Genomic DNA, 19,033 nt, shown 5'->3' with positions numbered 1-19,033 from the left:
GGCCTACCAAGAAATGGCAAGGATCAACTATCGGGTGTAATATAGACCAAATAACAATTGGCACAGATCAACTACATAACTTGCACGGACCAATTATAAAGTTGCACAGACCACTATGTACCTACCAAGTTTCACTAGATTACTATCTACCGATTCGATACCGACCGGTAACGATTTCGATGTAGTGACACACATCAAACATGCATCAATCATTTTAAGACCCAATTTCACCATCAAGATGATGATGACTAATTTAAAGAAAACAGTTGCTTGTCATAAATTAAATCTCAAATAGTAGGTTCTCCATTAAAAAAATAATCCAGTGCGTAATTAGTCCCTTGATCGAAGCTATGTATCAAAAGTGATCGAGTAAGTAAATGTCGTAAGTAAATCAAAAAAATCCTATTCAACTTCTAAGCCAGGGGCAAAAATGAAATGTGTAACGCAATTATCCAAGGAAGAAAACAAAATTATGAATTTCGAAATGAATTCGTCCATATAATTCATACATTGAAAACCATGCAACAGGAATACGGCTACAGTTCGAGTGTCAAATGGTGCGGTTTATTTTTACACCGCGCATGCGCTGCGCGTGCGCCGGCAGTCGGTCGGGTGGTGCGGAACTTCGCACATGGGAAACATTTGGAAATTTTCTCTTGTTATTTAACTTTGGAATATATGGTTCTATGTGGTTATTTTTTACTGTGAATTGTATCCTGTATTAAAGGCAAAAAGAAGTTTTCGAGTAAGTACAGTGATTTAAAATAGTTTGTTATTCGTTGAACGGTTTTTTAGGACTTAATTGGATAATATATTGAAAAATAACTATATAATTCTACAAAATTCTTCAAATAATAATCTAATTTAAAGAATCGGCAAATATGTCATCCCATAAACCCTCGTTATTGACGCTAACACCCACTTTAATGCGCCTTTTAGAATTTATAGAGCAATGTGTCTTATGTGTGCTTGCCAACTAAAATTACTTTCCCATACGCTATTCTAAATATGGGTCAAACAATACCAACACATACATACCCATAACACACAGACTGTTTACATCACAATATGTCTTCAATACATTACAATAACGAAGAAACCGCGTCTTTATTCGGTCATTATTTTTGTCTAGTATGGTGAAACAAGGTTCGTGCATCGTGTGCCTATCCCCGGCCATACAGAAGTGCTCCGGGTGTCAGAACGTCCACTACTGCTCGAAGGAGCATCAAAAGCAGGACTGGAAGCAGCACAAGTTCCAGTGCACGCCGGCCAGGGTCAAGGAGGACGAGAAGTATGGGAGGTACCTGGAGGCTTCCAGGGATATCAAAGCTGGTGATATCCTGCTGAAAGAGTCGCCCCTTATTACTGGTCCTGCTCAGGTAAATTATTCTGAGTTGAAAGTCACTGAAAGTATGAATCATTCAGTTTTTTTTAAGTTTGTTTTTCAGGCCGTAAACACGCGAACCGTATCCAAACTAGGACTGTTAAAAATATTTGGTTTAAATACCAAATATAAATATCTGATTCGAATTTTTCAGTTCCCCAAAACTTTACTTTAATAACGTTAAGATATTTTTTTTGTTCCTACGTCCAGGTCACACCGCCAGTATGTCTCGGCTGCTACAAGCTTCTAGAAGAAGGAAAGGTCGTGACGTGTGAGAAGTGCGGCTGGCCCTTCTGCTCAGCTGAATGTACTGTCAAGGAGGAGCATGATCCTGAGTGCTACTATACACAGGAAAAGGGAGAAAAGGTGACACAATAGCTAATACAGTTGCAATTGTTCAAAACCACAAAAAAACAATTTTGAGGTGAAATAATTCGTAAATAATTTTAAAATTGTATACAGTTGTAGGTATAAACAACCTTCTTTGAATCACTTTTCAGGTCAACATCACTACCTTCGGTCTCCCTCACCCCAACTACCAGTGCATCACAGTTCTCCGCTGCCTGTACCAACGCGACCACAACGAGAAGCTCTGGAACAAACTCCAGGCGCTGCAGAGTCACTGTGAGGATAGGAAGGGCACAGACAAGTGGAACAATGACAAGAAGATGATTGCTGACTTCATTTGGAAGTTCTTTAAGCTGGAGGGCAAGTTTAGTGAGGAGGAGATCATGAAGTGCTGCGGAATTTTGCAGGTGAGGAAAAATATAATAGTTGATTATCCATATTTGCCTATACATGGGGAATTCCATGGCAATAAATTTGACTGAACTGAACATTCAAGATTCAGAAAGTAACACAATGAACTAGTTGTTTATGCAGAAACGTCAAATTCGAATATTCCGAACTATTGAACCACTATGCTTGTGTTCCAGATCAACGGTCACGAGGTGCCTCTGCTGGAGCCGGAGTACGTGGCGCTGTTCGACCGCGTGTCCATGGTGGAGCACAACTGCCGCGCCAACTGCAACAAGAGCTTCACCTCACAGGGCGATATCGTGCGTTACTTCTGATAACTGTGCTGACCCGACCGACAGTTATGCCTAAAATCTTGAATACAAAGTCATTTCCCATCCATTACGAGCACTTATGTAGAACAAAACTAGAGGACACGAATTTCATACGCGGTGTCTGCCTCCAACTGAAAACTTCCATAAATTCAATGTCTGAAGTAACATTCTGCCCAAAACTCAGGTTTTGAACAAAATCCTGTAATACTCATTTTCATGTTTCAGATCCTGTGCGCAGGAGTGAACATCCCCGCGGGCTCTCACATCACAGTGTGCTACACAGACCCGATGTGGGGCACCGAGGCGCGCCGCCACCACCTCGCTGACTCCAAGTTCTTTGAGTGCACATGCGACAGGTGCTCCGATGTCACTGAACTCGGCACCATGTATAGTGCTGTTAAGTGTAAGAAGAAGTAAGTCTTCAGAAGTTTTATGAGTTTCTAAAAAAACCTCAAATTTAAAAGTTTGTCAAGATCAAAATCAATTATGTTAATTATTATTTTTTAACCTAGGTATATTTATTTTTCAACAAAATCTGTACATTATATTTTAAAATAAACGAAATAATATTTACATAAACAAGTTATGTTGATAAGCTCAAAAAGCTAATTAATGAATGACCCAAGGCTTTGTATGTGTTTGTTTGGTTGTGTACGAAGGCATTTTATCCCCTAAAGACATCAGTACTAATCTAATACCCCCATCAACATTAAGCCCAAAAGCAGATTCATGGCCACCGTAAATTTTCAGAGACTGCAAAGGCTACCTGCTCCCAGACACATTCATCCTACCCATCTTGCACAAGACAAAAAACCCGGATCCCGAGACACGCAACCTAGATAACAAGTTCTGGAAGTGCAACTGCTGCCAGGACGCCGTGTCTGACGCCATCATACAGCAGCTCGTGCAGGACATCGGACGGGAGCTCAGCATCATGCCTAAGGGAGATCCTGAGGCTTGCGAAAGGTAATCGACCGTAAACCTTATTGACATTTTTGTATCGTGAGATTACACTTTGTGGATACAGCATTGTTAGACAGTGTTACCAACCCTGATACATAAACCTTATTCGCGCTTCACAAGCTACATGTTTAGGAAACTGTTCTGAATTTGAAATGGCCTTGTCGCAGTTAATCGTTCAGCCCATGAAAGTCGTCGAAGGGGAAATGTGTATAATCTCTCTTATAATCCAGATGTTTCCTTTGAAGCTTTTTGCCCCATATCTTCTGATTACAGCACCTCATTACAATTACTAATATGAATTTTCCAGATTCATCGGTCACTGCAGCAGCTACCTGCACCCGTCTCACTTCTACATGACGGACGTGAGCTTGGCGCTCGCACAGATGATCGGCCAGGAGGTGGAGCAAGGCCTCGCCATGGTCACTGACGATCGGCTCCTGCTAAAGACGCAGTTATGCAAGAAGATCGCTGAACTGCTTGAGACTTTGGCTCCTGGTATGCAGATTATTACTCAAAATACCAACGTAACTTATTCTCAATGTTAGAATAGAATGATAGTTAGTACTGTCCTCATCCCCAACAAGATTTTCGTCGTAAAATCGTCTGTATGTTTAGTTAACTAGACCAAAACGCATTAATGTCGTCATGTTTCAGCTGAAACGCGTCTTCGAGGCACTTTACTGTTTGAGCTTCACGCCGCTATTGCTGAAACTGGCAGGAGGCAAGCTCTTGTCGACGGACCCATGACTCTCCTTGGATATGTCAGCGTAAGTTTTACATTTTACATACATACCGTCTACTAGTAGGTAAGATCAGCTTGTATTAGAGCATGTGTTACAACTTTCAATATATCAAATCACGCCATTTCAAAATGTTATTCATCCATACCAGGCTAGGATTGTCACTTCTTATGTAAATGACCTCAGAATAACAAAAGAACGTCACAGAGGGAAAACACTCTGTGCAAGTATTATACTTCGGCCGTTCAGAGAATGCGTTCCTGACACCTATCAGTTAGTCACGACTAGTGATGGGCACAACATAACACTGAGTTCGTTACCGTTCCTTCAAAATGAACCGCCGCATTATTTTAAGATTATTTTCGTTTTAAATTGGCGGAATCATTTGTTTTATATTTTAGTTATTTAAGTGGAAACCAAAAAAAGGTAATATTCATATAATAAAATTGTTTTATTTATTCTTTGTTACAAGTACATTGAATTGAATGTGCGAACAGAATATTAATCAGACTCCGATTTGCTTGAGGAGGTGGTGTCTTCATCATCATCTTCGCCTACATGTATAATTATATTATTATCAATAACAGAATCAATCCTGATATCTCGGTCTAACAAAAGCCGGGTAATCAAATAAAAACAGATCGAAAACACTTGAAAAACGTGGTCTATGCGCACGAAACGACAACGGACGACTGTTTTAGCGTCACAAAATGGCGGCCCATGACGCCATTTGGGGTTACCATTTTTAATCTAAGTATAAAAATGCGGTTTGGTCATAGTTTTATTTTTATTTTTCATAAAAGTTATAATTAAGTCTTATAGTCCATTATTTTCCAATTCTTAAAAAGAAAATCAAAACGTATTATTTTATATTATAACTGTATAAGAACAGATTACGATACTTGCCTGTTATTTTTAGCACAGCACTACAAAATATAAACCGCTGACATAACCTTGTAATAGCGCAGTATAGATTTAGAAAAATATTGTTTACCAAGTTATTTGACACTCAGTTTGGCACAAAATTATAACATTCATTGATTATTGATATAATAATGTTGTTTTAATGCTCCTCAATTGTTAAAACGGTAAACAACCAGCAAAAATATTTTTATCGTAACTGCAACGCCATTGCAAAGTTACGTCGTCAGTTCAATCGCGACGTGTCAGGAACGCATTCTCTGAATGGCCGAACTATACTTGCAGAATTGTCGGAGCACCTGTTATGGTCATAAACACGAATGTTACCGCTGACGTGGAAGCCTGTCTCTAGTTATCATTGTGTATATGTTACCGTAAGATTACAAACATCGTTAGATTACAATCTATCTCGAGAGATTGTAAACTGTCGAATTATTGTGAACCGTAACATCTGATTGCAATTTAACGCATTATTTTTCGCTATATTATAACCTATCGATGAGAAATTGTCAAATTGTCAACTGTCCGAAAGCTCTCTCTGATTGGTCAGTCTTTTTGTAAGATCGACCAATCACGACCAGCCGTTCTGTTCCCATGGAGTTCCCGTAGAGTTAAGAATGAAATAGAGGTGTCAGTTAAATAAAATAAATGCTCTTCAAAAATTCTTCAAGTATTAAATTTATATAAAAATAACTCTTATAAAAATACAGTTAGGTATTTTGTCTTCAAATACAAACTAATATTTAAAAATAAAATAAAAGGGGTGCTAATTAAACAGGCTTCTTTTTAATATCATTATTCGCCCCCAAAAATGTATGTTGCCTTCTAAATTACTAAGTCAGCCACAATTAATAAAGCATGAAGCAAGCAGCGTCGAGCATCTAAATAATACTATCTTAGCCACGAGTTATCTTCCACTCTAAATACAACTCAGCATGATGGTTATTTTTTTGCATCTAAATTTGTAGCTTGCATTCTAACAGTAAACTTCTTAAATACTATTAAATGACATCATAAAAATATTTATTTACCTTTTAATTTTTAACTCGTACCTACTGAGTTTTTTGTTTAAAATATAACACATCCCATATTAATTGACCCAGCATGGAAGTAAGCATGCAACATGCAGCAAGCATAACTTCTGTCACGGCTCCGGCGCTGCGGGGCTCCGGCGGTCCCATGCGAGCTTATCGTCGCAGATGGTTTTCACGCTCACCACCGCAGCTTCGGCTTGCTGGCCGGCGGAGCCGGCCAGCCTCAGCCGCGGCGGCGAGCGCTGAAACTACCTGCGCCTCAGCTCGCAGGCCGCCTCGCCCCTCCGCGCCTACGCGGTTTTGAATTGCACTCTAGGGGTAGGGCAGACAAGACTACGTGGAGTCGGTTTTGCAGCGATTCGTTTTCGTCACTAACTTCAATTTTTAATACAATTTTTAATTGTGTGTAATTTGAGTCTTAAAAATTAAGTACAATTTTTGATTTTATAAAAAATTAAACCGTCACTTATTTTTGCACGTCAAAGAGCTGTGACACCGGGAGTTGCAAAGAACATTGTCTTTTTTGACGTTCTACCAATCAGCGCGCAAGATGCATTCCGTTCTACGCCAGTTGACAATTTGACCGCTCTACATCGCTCTCGATCTTACAAAAAGACTGACCAATCAGGGAGAGCTTTCGGACAGTTGACAATTTGACAATTTCTCATCGATAGATTATAATATAGCGAAAAATAATGCGTTAAATTGCAATCAGGTGTTACGGTTCACAATAATTCTACAGTTTACAATCTCTCGAGATAGATTGTAATCTAACGATGTTTGTAATCTTATGGTGACATATACATTATACACGTTATGTAAGCACATTCCTTGCCACGTCACCACTGAAATGTCGGACATTTACCGTCAAATATATTTTTGATACGATATCCATCTAGTCTAGTTAGGAATTCCTTTAATTTTATATAAGAACCAAGTCAAACGCGGTGTCCTGCGTGAGCGACGAACGCGACGCGACGCGACGCTGCGAACGCGACGAACGCGATCAACTCAAAGGAATTCCCTACATGCGGCCTATGTGACAGTCTGCGGCGAGACGCGACGTAACGCGTACTTGTTTTGAGGGCGACCAGACGCGACACCGCGAACTATTCAGAAGCGTTGATTGTTGTGGGACAAAAAAAACATAAATATTAAAGAAATCGTTTATTAGTACAAACAAGTTGGAAGATTGTTGCTGTCTGTACTTTAAATATGAACTTTCAAGCAAAATTGTAACACAACTTCTCCATGATTTGAGAAGTAATGACCAAAATCACGTAGGACATCTGTCGCGTATAGCATCGCGTCGCATTACGTCGCGTCGTGTTGCGTCGCGTCGCGTCGCGTTCGTCGCTCACGCAGGACACCGCGTAAGTCAAAGCATATATCATGTATGACATTGCTCTATTTTAAAAATCTTCATTCAAGAAATTGGTAGGTATAAAGTGGAAGATATCATGTTATTTCTCTGGGAAACCCATGTGAAATGATTACACGATATTTGAACAAGCATTAAAGCTATAATCACAATAATAACTGCATAAATATATGTCAATACCTACTTCTGAGTGAGTGAAGTCAATGAGCACATCTACCAAATTATTAATAGATATCTACTAACTTGAATATCAATTACATAATCTGCTCAAAGCGTTTCGAATATTTCTCATTTTGATGGCAATCATTTCCTTACTAGAAAATCAACAACCAAAAAACCCTAACGACTATAGCTGTAAAATTACGTATTGTCGTCTCTAGTACTAAACGTACTACTAAACGTACTAAGTAGGTAATTCACAAACCTACGGATTTGTGTGTCATCAAACTAAACTCTATTATCTTTATATCAGCCAATTACATAACGTCCTGTTGGCGACGCAGTAGTGCAATCATATTAAAAGAATGCAACCATTTTGACGTGCAATTTTCATCCTAAATCGATCTTGTTTTACACACACCCAACTGAAGTCTACCACATAACTAAACCGGTGAATTCATTGACAACACGTCTAAGACAAAAACAGTCTTGTACGTGTCTGCTCGCGCCAGCAACTGGACCATCGCTCGCTCCAGTTACTCGCCCGAAATACTGACACTAATACTGCTTGTTTTGGACGTTTTTTGTAAATCCAGTGTGGGAGATATGCGTGCCTTGTTTCAAAATAATAACAATGATGAAGCTTGAGAACTCTTAAAATCTCAGAGAAATTAAAAATAAGTGCCGCTCGTGTCATAAAATTTCAATGTCTTGTCTTAATTAGTTTTTATGGCAGCATATAAAATTAATAAATATTACACGTAAGAATACAGACGCCGCACGAAACTGCGAACATGTCGCCTATACATGTGTAACTTGGGAAGCACGTGACACTGTGATAACAAAATAAATTATACAAAAAATACTAATACAACAGGACATCAGACATCAGTCATGATAATAAATAAAAGAGATTGGGCAAATTCTGTGTGAACTCAAGGTAAAGAAGATATATAAAGCATGCGTGACAAATGACGAGCCTATGTAAGCTTTGAACACAAGAGAGACGTGATCAAATAATTCATGATCAGTTTGCGTAGGGCTTTACATGAAGGGCGTAGTTTTCCACGAGATTTTCCTTGACAAAACATTTAGAGTAAGAAACCAATGGCACAAGGCTATGTTAATATTGTATATATACTCTTCTATTCCAGGATTCGCGTAAGATCCTGTCAGAATCAGCTCAGCTGCTCCGTCACGAGCCACCAGAGCTGCCAGAAGGTCGGCTGAACCGTCAGGCGAGGATCAACCTAATGCAGATGGACGAACTCATCAGGAACCTGTCCGCTGCACTACCGTCACCTTTGTAGACTTCAATAAACATTTTATACTGATTGATAATGCCGTTCTAATTCATTTTCCACCTTTGGATCACCACCTACAAAAAAGACATTACTTGTCCGAAAGGTTTTTTTCGATAATGGCATAGTTAAACTAATAAATCAAAAACTACTATTTCTAATTTCATAAGAACAAAAGTTGTATGATTTTTTATACGTAAGCAAGTCTACTAATCTTTCCAATCTTGCTAATCCTAAACTTTGCTTCAAACTAAACCTACGGAATTATGATAAGAATAGGCTGACAGACCATAATAGTTATGTACCTATGTAATGTGTGTTTTATATTATTGCAAAAAAACGCGTTAATTTTGGATAAATCCGGTATAAACAGGTACTTAGGCGGCATAACAACATGCGTGTACTTTCGATCCACATAATGTTTAACGCATATAATTGAATGCATATTATAAAATATAACGATCCCGCGGAGAAAGCAGGTCGGCGCAAGCGCAGGGGTAAAAAATAACCGTATTTGTGCAGGCGGGAGCTTTGTATTACAAAGACCTTAAAGTTATTTTTAAAACAACTAAGTAGTTTGACATAAAAAAATATGATTGAACTTTACAATAACAAGCACATTTGGTGTTATGTGATTTATGGATAATTGAACTGCTTCAGAAAACCAAAGAGATGCACAGATTGTCAACTACATAAGTATTAAAAGCATTGTACATAACTTTTTGAGGAAGATAAAACCGGACTTTTATGGTACACCTACGGTTATTCAATTTTATTGAATGAAACCAAGGCTTTTGGGGCGCTATCCTACTCTAAACTTTAAGTCCTGATAAAAGCACTATTGGCTCATTTTGAAAATACAAAATAATAACTCATCATGGGCAATTGACCTGACTTCCTTATGACCTATACTACAGTCTCAAGCACAGCATAGCAAACCAGTAAGTATTAATTAAATTAGCAAAGAAAGTGTCGCGTCCCACTGCGGTGCGCCCGCGCCGGCTCTGACTGACATAAAGGGAGCTCCGCGAACTGTGCGTTAATTGGAGCGATATCGACACTTCACGGAATCGAACCTGTTACTGGCGGACCATTACTTATTACTTATTGATATATTTTGTCACTGACATGGAAAAAGGATCTTTCTTTTTAATCGATTCCGGTAGTTATAGACTGCCTCGTTGGTCTAGTGGTCGCAAGCGCGGCTGCTGTGCTCGAGGTCTCGGGTTCGATTTCCGGGTCGGGCCAAAATCGCTTTGTGGGTTTTCTTAAACACAAAGCAGCCCGCAGTCTGGAAGTTGGTGATTAATTCACCCGTGCATCGGAGAGCACGTAAATGTCGGTCCTGCGCCTGATCTCTTTCCGGTCGTGTCGGATTGCCGTCCCATCGGGTTATGAGAGTGAAGGAATAGGGAGTGCACCTGTATCTGCGCAAATGCTCGTGCACTATAATATGTCCTGCGCAGCTGGCTGATCTCCTTAAGTGAGAACAGCCGCCGTGGCCGAAATCGACCATGGACGCCATTATTAGTTTTAGACTTCAGAACTTATAGATGTACTTCGAACCGCTACGTCAATAACTGCAATTAAAATATAAATTAATCTGGAGTAATTAATACTAACTTATAAAATTAGGGTTTCAAACCCTACAGAAATCATGTGCTGAAAGGTATCTCTAATTTTAATCTCACTCTTATTGTTTATAAAGCTCTCTTTTCTTTTCCAACTTGAAGCTTAATTTAAGTCTAGAGATAAAAATCTGAAAATAACAAGAGCAGTTTCTTCAATGTCAAGTTAAGGCGACAATATGAGATATTGGAGCAAGGAAGGTCAGCCTATTTTGCATGAATGTACGTAGTTATTACAGCTTTATAAACAGGCTATAGCTAAAAGAGAAAGGACGCACCAAGTTCTTGATAGAATCGAAATATTACTAAGGAACTGATCGAAGTCAGGGATTACATTGATGGAAACCCGGTCTTAACTCTGTCCTAGAGAAACCTGTGTCCATCCCTTTAGCAAGCTTCTATAGGATTTTCAAAATATTTTCAAAACATTCGTTCGTTACTGCGTACTATATCTTATGCACACAGATAATACTTACAATCGTAAAGGCACCGGCGCCAGCGGTGACGCACACTTGAGATGCAAATTACACAGCCTTGCGATTCTCTCAATGTCTTACTGGCCAATTGATGAGCGCATAGAGAACTTAATTAGCAGAAGAAGACTATTGATCGGTTCTCGATGATCTTAACTTAAAATTCAATACATCTCACCATCAAAAGCCTTGAGTTAACTCGAGGAAGGCTATGGAAAAAATTAGGTATGATCATGCTTACAGTAAGTGATAGCTACTGAAAATGCTTCAAATGCAATAAAAGAACTTTTCATATTTTCAATAACGTGAATATTGAATTAACACATACTCACCTCAATTCATCTGTATTTCCCTGGTGAAGGGGCTTCGTCACCCAGTTATCTTCAAATAATAAAGCAAAGTCTCTTAAAAATGTGGAATAGTCGTCGCACCTAACAGTTTCATTAGGATCGTCCTGCGATTCGTTATCTTTTCTAGTTATCACATGCAAATATCGCGGCTGATGACGGAGACGCGCGAAATCTTCGGACAAACAAACCGCGAGTGTTCCTCCGACACCTGAGCAGGTCGAACGTTATTGCCAAAACGTGGAAAACCTTCCAAAGTGCTTGTTTGTTTACCTAGTTCGTTACAAAATATGACTTGAGGACTGTGAGTGAATGCTAGTGCGAATATTTCAGCAGTTTTACCTATAAGATCGTGTGAAGCTGTGATGTAGCGAATGGCGTCTATCAGCATAGTGTTTGCTGGTTATATTAACAGATAGACTGTGTGCGCCGTACATCGTGTTGAAGGTTTGTGACAGTTTATTTGATTTGTTAAAATATTCATAGAAATAAAGGTCTCATAAAATGCAATACTAGTTAATCCAATGTTCCGAAAACATCATGTAAGTAGCGAAAAAGCTATATACATTGGGAGGCCCTGGAAAGAGTTCGTTGAGAAAAAAACGTGGAGAGTGATGTAACCTTTTAATTACTTAGGTACCTACTAAAATTTCTTTAAAAGCTATGGGGAAATTCAGGGACAAAGTCGAAATTCGACAATTCAAAACTACTACTTGGATCTATCAAGCTTTTGAGGAACTTGAAGGCCGACAAACAGTATTTAGCATGCAACTGTCGGTGTGCAAAGTCAACACAATTTTTAGAATAAGCAAAGCTGAACTAGTAGTCAGTCGTTCGTCATATTTGATTTGAATGAGAAGTAACATTGTTCTACAAAACTTACGAAAATATAGGCGAAATGAAGATTACAAATACAAATATTCTTTATTGTGGTACATAGGTAAACAAAGAGTTGTCATTGAACATCCTTAGCAGTCGTTACGGGTAGTCAGAAGCCAGTAGGTCTGACACCAGTCTAACCAAGGGGTATTGGGTTGCCCGGGTAACTGGGCTGAGGAGGTCAGATAGGGCAGTTGCTCCTTGTAAAACACTGGTACTCAGCTACATCCGGTTAGACTGGAAGCCGAACCCAACATGTTGGGAAACAAAGAGTTGTAACATAGTTTCAAAATTGTACACAGAGCTATGACCTGCCATAATGGCATACAATAATTTTAAGGTAACATTATAAACATTAGCTTTTCTAATATGTGTAGGAGCATGTGCTTGCTTAAGCTGCCAATACTCTTATTAATATCGTATTTTCCATTTCGTTCCTTACCCACATAACATTGAAGATGCTTGCATGCTTTGTTCTGACCCTTTCTTCTGCGTTCAGATGTTTATCATTTAAACTGTTTGTTTTCTGATCTGTGACCACCTCCATGGTAATCCCATAATCTTAACATTAACCTATATGTGATTTAATTAGGGATTCCATTCCATATGACGTACATAAGTACAAGGATCACGTTATACATAAGTGATTTTCACACCATAATGTCTGCTTATGATCTTGCGGTCACGAATATGGATCCCAATAATACTTTAAATAAACATTATTTTTGTGTCAAAATCGTATTTGTTTGTATGGTGATGGTCATCATCCTTGAAACACAAAATAAATGGACTGAAATAGTTATAAGTATTCTATCACAAGACAGTAAAAGATACCACACTATTTAAACTTAAATAGAATGTTAGCAATCGCATGATGAGGCTTGAGAGAAACTAATATGGATACCTAAATAAATATCAATCATGTTTACCCAACTATTACCTACTGCTAAGCTACTGATCCTGTAGCTGTATTTACAAGGCTTGATAAAATGAAAACTTCTGCCTAAAGTTTTGTGTAAAATACATGCATGCTGTCGTCCTTACTGTTAAAAAGACACAGACAAAATAATAACAAACCAAGTAAATAATAACAATCGAAATCGTACTTTCAACTCGCTTATAGTTGACTCTAAAAATTTAGAGAGAGGTCGGAGGATGATGATGTTAAATGGAAAACTCCAAATGCACTTGCTAAAACCAATATCTAAACCGAAACCTAAAATAAACAAGTTAGTGTGGTGTAGAATAAACTGTATCCTTTAATTATTAACTAATCCAAGGGGTCTATAATAGTCACAGGTATATATACCGTAGAGGTCTACGGGATGATCAACAGCCACAATAAAGTCAAAAGTCAATAACGTTTATTGAAAGTAGGCTAGTTTTTAGCACTTTTCATATCATCACCACGGGACAGCACCCCCAAAATTACAAAATAACCCACAATATAACGTGTACATAATATAAAAATCATTTCCGAGAGTTTGCCGTGTATACTAATCATTATGTTAGCGGTGGGTGGTAAAATATATCCATAATACAACAGTGGATTAATAAACTGCAACAATAGACACAATGCTGTTATTTATTTGTTTTCATATCCTTATTACTCTGCAGAAGTAAGTAGGTACTTAAACTTTACCCAAATCTTCTCGCATCAAAACTGCTATTCTTTTGAGAAGACTAACTGAAGGAAGCCAATTCTGTAATTACCTATACCAGAAAACCTTCGAATTAGGCTCTGCGGTCAGCGTCCAAACTACTTGCAACACAAAGTCACCTGCCGTGCAAAAATTTTATTCCGACAGGAAAATCTTTTATTCTCTAATTTCTAGATAGATATGAAAATTAACATGAACACGTGAAAAACACAAACAAACCACAGTAGTGAGGGAAACTATCAGTTTTGCGTCAATTCTGTAATGGTTTTCCATATTCGTGAGTTTGACAATAATATAGTAATGGCCCCATTACAACACGTTGTGAAAGACAAAATATAGCAAACCAAATTAATAGTCAAATAAGATTTTCTGAAAACACAATGTGCAAAGCATCAGTGGAATACTCATTGCAACTTCTGATGCTGAACAAAATTAATAAAGCATAAAAGAAGTTTTATTAAGCACTTCCTCCTTCCTTTATTCAGCAACCACATTATCACTCGATAGCATGTCTAACAAAAACAATGAAATCAAAGCAAATGAGAATTAACCCACATTACATCAATAGGCAGATGTATCGCTATTTGTTGAACCTGAAACGTCACCAGAGTTATCAGTTTGTAAGGATTATAAAATGTCGTGATCATCTACCGTGGAAGATTTTCTACAATAGAAACGTTTCTTATGCCTTGCTTTAACCACAATATTGTTCAATTGCGAAATATCAATTTGAAACCTCATACCCTGCATTTTGGTAGACCGATGCACAGTTCCTATTTTAACCCTTTGCGAGGGTAACATGATACCTGCGTAAGTTGATCATCATTCATTTGAACCTTCTCCAAATATCGAATCTTTCTAGCAAACTATACGATACTCAGGTATAGAGAAAGACAGCTTCAAACTAAATAGTTGACATTCTCAATTCCAGGGTAGAAGATAATGTCAGTAGCGCGATACATCTGGCTGCTGCTGTGCTACGCGCAATACGCGAGGAGCAACCTGCTGGATGAGTACGAGCAGTTCACCAACACCTTCCTGTACCCCAAGGACGACAAGACGGAGGAGCTGCCCGTCCAGCTCGGCAAGGACTGGGCATCCGGCTGCATTTGCAGGGCCACCTCCCACCAGCAGGTCGTCGTGTGCTTCGGCAATTACGAGTGCATGAGGTTTCCCAAGGTTTGTGGCATTAATATAATGCATTTTTTTACTTTACCTACATATATGTCTAGGCCATGGCCATGTTCAAGATATACATGAGGAAAACATTAGTGACTGGTTTCTAGTTTCACACACAGTTCATCTCAATAACATGGATCTTCATAAAATGATAACAAACTAGCTAGATGTAGATACACCTGTATCTAAAGCAGTTATAAAAACAATCGCGGTGCTTTGCTATGTAGTATGTAGGTTGTTTGTACGACGTAACAGCCCTTCAGTTGATCTAACTTATCGCAATATCCTAACGACGTAGAACAATGAACACACAGTTATCTCTGAAAACTCACTAATCTCAGGCAAACACAGTGTCACTCTGTGCATGTGTTTCATAACAACCTGAGAACCTGAGTGTATCGCCGTCATAAACGTACACAAACATAATATACACATCCAAGATGGAATACTGAGAGTAAACAGTGAAAATTGTTTGGCTTTTGGCAAAACAAATACAACAATTTAGTAGAATAAGACAAACTGGTTCGAAATGTGATGAGATTTGGTTTTATTATTGTTTAAGTGGTTGATTATGTGCCATCAGATAAGGTTTGATAGACGCCTGTTATTTTTAGATTCACGTTAACAAATGTTACATGTAAAGCACCAACAGTGTTCTAAAACTAACTGTAACTAAGTAAACAACAGAAAAACCATGTTGAACGACGCTTATAGGATGCCGAAGGATGTCCATCGTAATGTCCCTTTAAAATAAGTTATTTCTCTATGTGCACGACCAAATTACACTTATACATTACCCTCTTAATGTTTGCAGGTCATACGAGTACGGAGCGAAGTTTTAAGAGTAAGGACTACAGTCATCAATGAAATTCTCAAAGGGGATCTGGATTATCTGTACTATTTGAAAGTGTTAGAAATAGAAGCGAATCATCAGCTGCGGTACATTGAACCAGGTGCGTTCTCCAACTTGACGAACTTGGAGCAACTCTCTATATCCTACAACACTTTGCTTCAATCTATTCACGAGACGACGTTTGAAGGCCTCACAAACCTCCACAACTTGACTTTAGTGAACAACGGATTTGACTCGGTGCTAACATTAACTCCATCTTTTAAGCCGAGTATCCTACCGTCTTTGAAGAGGCTGGATCTATCAGAAAATACTTTCGAAACAATACCAGAAGATGCATTCAAACCTATGGAAGGAACTTCTCTAAGGAAACTTGATCTTAATTTATGTAGATTAGACCACATACACCCGAACAGTTTTCTACCATTAAAGCATTTGAAAAAGCTTCATATTGGAGATAACGACCTGAACTCTACACTAATAGGTAATTTTTTGACGAGAATGGTTGAAAATAATATTAATTTGCTACACCTCGACCTATCAGGTATGGGATTTAGGAAACAACCACCCAAAAGACTGATGAACATAATAGCAAACACTACAATACAAAGTTTAATACTATCAAGGAATCAGTTTGAAATTATAGCAGAAGATGCTTTCCCTAAAATGGTAAATATACAATTAATGGACTTAAGAAAAGTGTCCGCTATTTTGATAGATCCAAGATCTTTCACCCCTGAAAGGTTCCCTAGTTTAAGATTTCTATCATTGAGCGGAAACAATTTGCCAGGACTCCACGGGACCCACATGTCCAATCAACTCTTGCTGTTAGATTTATCTGATAACAGAGGGCACGCAAACAATCCAGTCTACTACGAAATAGATAGATATACTTTCACACAAAGTAAAAGACTACAAGTATTAAATCTGTCTTATAATGGGATAAGAGCAATATTTAATTACACATTTACAGGATTAGAAAGTCTCAAAATATTAAGCATGGAAAATGGTACCATTTATCATTTGGGACCCGGTAGTTTCAAAGCCACAAAACACTTAGAAGTACTTAATTTAGCTAATAACCCACTAACGGCTAATCAGAACTTGTCATGCGCACAATTTGACGGACTGAACGAACTTAAAATTCTAATTTTAGAAAATTGTGGAATTAAACAATTCAATGACGATGAGAATATTTTCGAAATGATGCCTAATTTAACTCACCTAGTGCTTAGAAATAACCAACTTTATTATATAACAGCTGAAACATTAAAGCCTTTGAAAATGCTACAGTTTTTAGACTTAAGTGAAAACCTTCTCATGTCATGGTGGAAACCAATATTCTTATCTTCGGGTGTGAAACCAAATAGAGTTTACTTGACAAACAACAAAATATCACATTTCTCACTGAGCATGATTCAGGACATCGGGTACTTGTTGGAAGCCAGTAAGGGCGATATGGTCATAGACCTGATGGACAATATCTTTGTATGCGACTGCAGTTCCATGTTTACTACTTACCGCTGGATTCAAGCCAATGCAAGTAAGGCCTTAAAACAATACATTTTTAGTTCTAAATTCCAATGCAGCAGTCCTGACTTGTGGGAGGACAGGAGAGTGTCTGAGTATTTGCATTCGGTGAAGAGCCTGCACTGCTTGATGTACGAGAAGATAACAAACGTGATGGTGCTGGTGTGGACGGCTCCGTCCTTGGTCACAATTTCTCTAGTCCTATTAATAATAGCTGTTATTTACAAATATAGAATGTACATACGCTACTGGATGTTCATAGCAAAAATAGCGTTAGGAAGAAATTTTCAAAAGAAGCAAGTGAAACCTGATGGTGGAAAAATATATAAATATGATGCTTTTGTGTCGTATTGTAATGAAGACAGAGATTTTGTCCACGATATGATAGAACAACTTGAATCGAAGCCACCGTTTCTGAAGCTGTGTGTTTACGAGAGAGACTTTGAGATCGGTTCGTTTATATCAGAAGCTGTTCTAAGCAGTATTAACGAGAGTAAGTACGTTATTTTAATCATAAGCAATAGTTTTGCTAAGTCGCAGTGGTGTCGCTGGGAGACGCAACTAGCGGAGTACCACAGGATATTCTTAGAAGATGGGACGTCGTATGATCCCTTAGTGCTGATAAGAATAGGGGAGATACAGTCCAAGTATCTGACGACAACTTTGAAGTACTTGTTGAAGACTAAAATCTACCACTCTTGGGATCAGAGGAATAAGGAGGAGTTCTGGAAGAAATTGAGAGACGTTATAATTAAGAAGTGATGTAAATATTATGGTTAATTTACTTTTTAATACATTGTTAACTAAAACTGCGATTTTTATTTAAAATCTGATATTAATGGTTCTATTTTGTAGATTTTTTTGAAGTGAAGTAGAGTAAGATAGCCTCCTCTACTTTAAAAACATTGATTTATTTAACTTACTTTTAATTCAAAAATATGTTCTCATTCCTTTCTATTTTAATTTTGTACAAATGTTAGTTTATGTTGACCAATTCAATTAAAACACTTTCTTCCACGCTTTTCCGACTTGTGTTTCTAAATCAGACAATTATGCAAATAAGTATAGAAGTGCGTTTTCATTTTTATGATGCTCATTTTGCGTACAAACGTCGAAAAATATATTTTAACAATTATATAATCTGGTTTTGTAATAGTCAAATCCATAGGTATATTATAAGCCATTTAAAAGTAAAAGTAAAAGGCGTATTCCATGAAAACTTTTAGCATTACCAATACAATTCGTGACGTTGCGCCGTGTATTTGCGCTTATATGTTTTATTAGCTGAATATCATTAGAACCTTTTCAAGGTGCAGAAGCAACTTTAAGTAGCAAAAAGTCAATGGGATCACTCAGGTACATTATAGATAATATCGTGACCGAACTGAGGGACGAAAAAAGGCCCTACATACAAACGCTACAGTAATACGATGCCAAATTCAAGTAAGAACCTATGGTATGGATGTAACATAACACATAAACTACATTTGAAGTCTTAAGGTTTTCATAAGTACTTTAGGTACATTCTCTCCC

The 19,033-nt window shown here is 38.0% G+C and overlaps 2 protein-coding genes across 2 annotated transcripts; both read left to right on the top strand.

Moving 5' to 3' along the window:
- The first annotated feature begins 585 nt into the window (after nt 1-585).
- LOC124638847 (SET domain-containing protein SmydA-8) lies at nt 586-8,993 on the top strand. The gene is made up of 10 exons (XM_047175970.1): nt 586-745; nt 1,133-1,379; nt 1,595-1,750; nt 1,885-2,139; nt 2,320-2,442; nt 2,680-2,867; nt 3,205-3,420; nt 3,725-3,912; nt 4,072-4,184; nt 8,807-8,993. Exons 2-10 carry the CDS (start codon nt 1,134-1,136, stop codon nt 8,960-8,962), a joined length of 1,641 nt encoding a protein of 546 aa, XP_047031926.1. The 5' UTR covers nt 586-745; nt 1,133; the 3' UTR covers nt 8,963-8,993.
- A 2,582-nt stretch (nt 8,994-11,575) lies between these two features.
- On the top strand, nt 11,576-18,309 carry LOC124639058 (toll-like receptor 4). Its single transcript, XM_047176277.1, has 3 exons — nt 11,576-11,848; nt 14,873-15,120; nt 15,935-18,309. Exons 2-3 carry the CDS (start codon nt 14,884-14,886, stop codon nt 18,260-18,262), a joined length of 2,565 nt encoding a protein of 854 aa, XP_047032233.1. The 5' UTR covers nt 11,576-11,848; nt 14,873-14,883; the 3' UTR covers nt 18,263-18,309.
- Nucleotides 18,310-19,033: the final 724 nt, after the last annotated feature.

Source organism: Helicoverpa zea, chromosome 18, assembly GCF_022581195.2.
Source record: "Helicoverpa zea isolate HzStark_Cry1AcR chromosome 18, ilHelZeax1.1, whole genome shotgun sequence".
Taxonomy (NCBI): Eukaryota; Metazoa; Arthropoda; class Insecta; order Lepidoptera; family Noctuidae; genus Helicoverpa; species Helicoverpa zea.
Note: the sequence above shows the minus strand (reverse complement) of the source record. Positions and strands in the feature narration are given on the sequence as shown.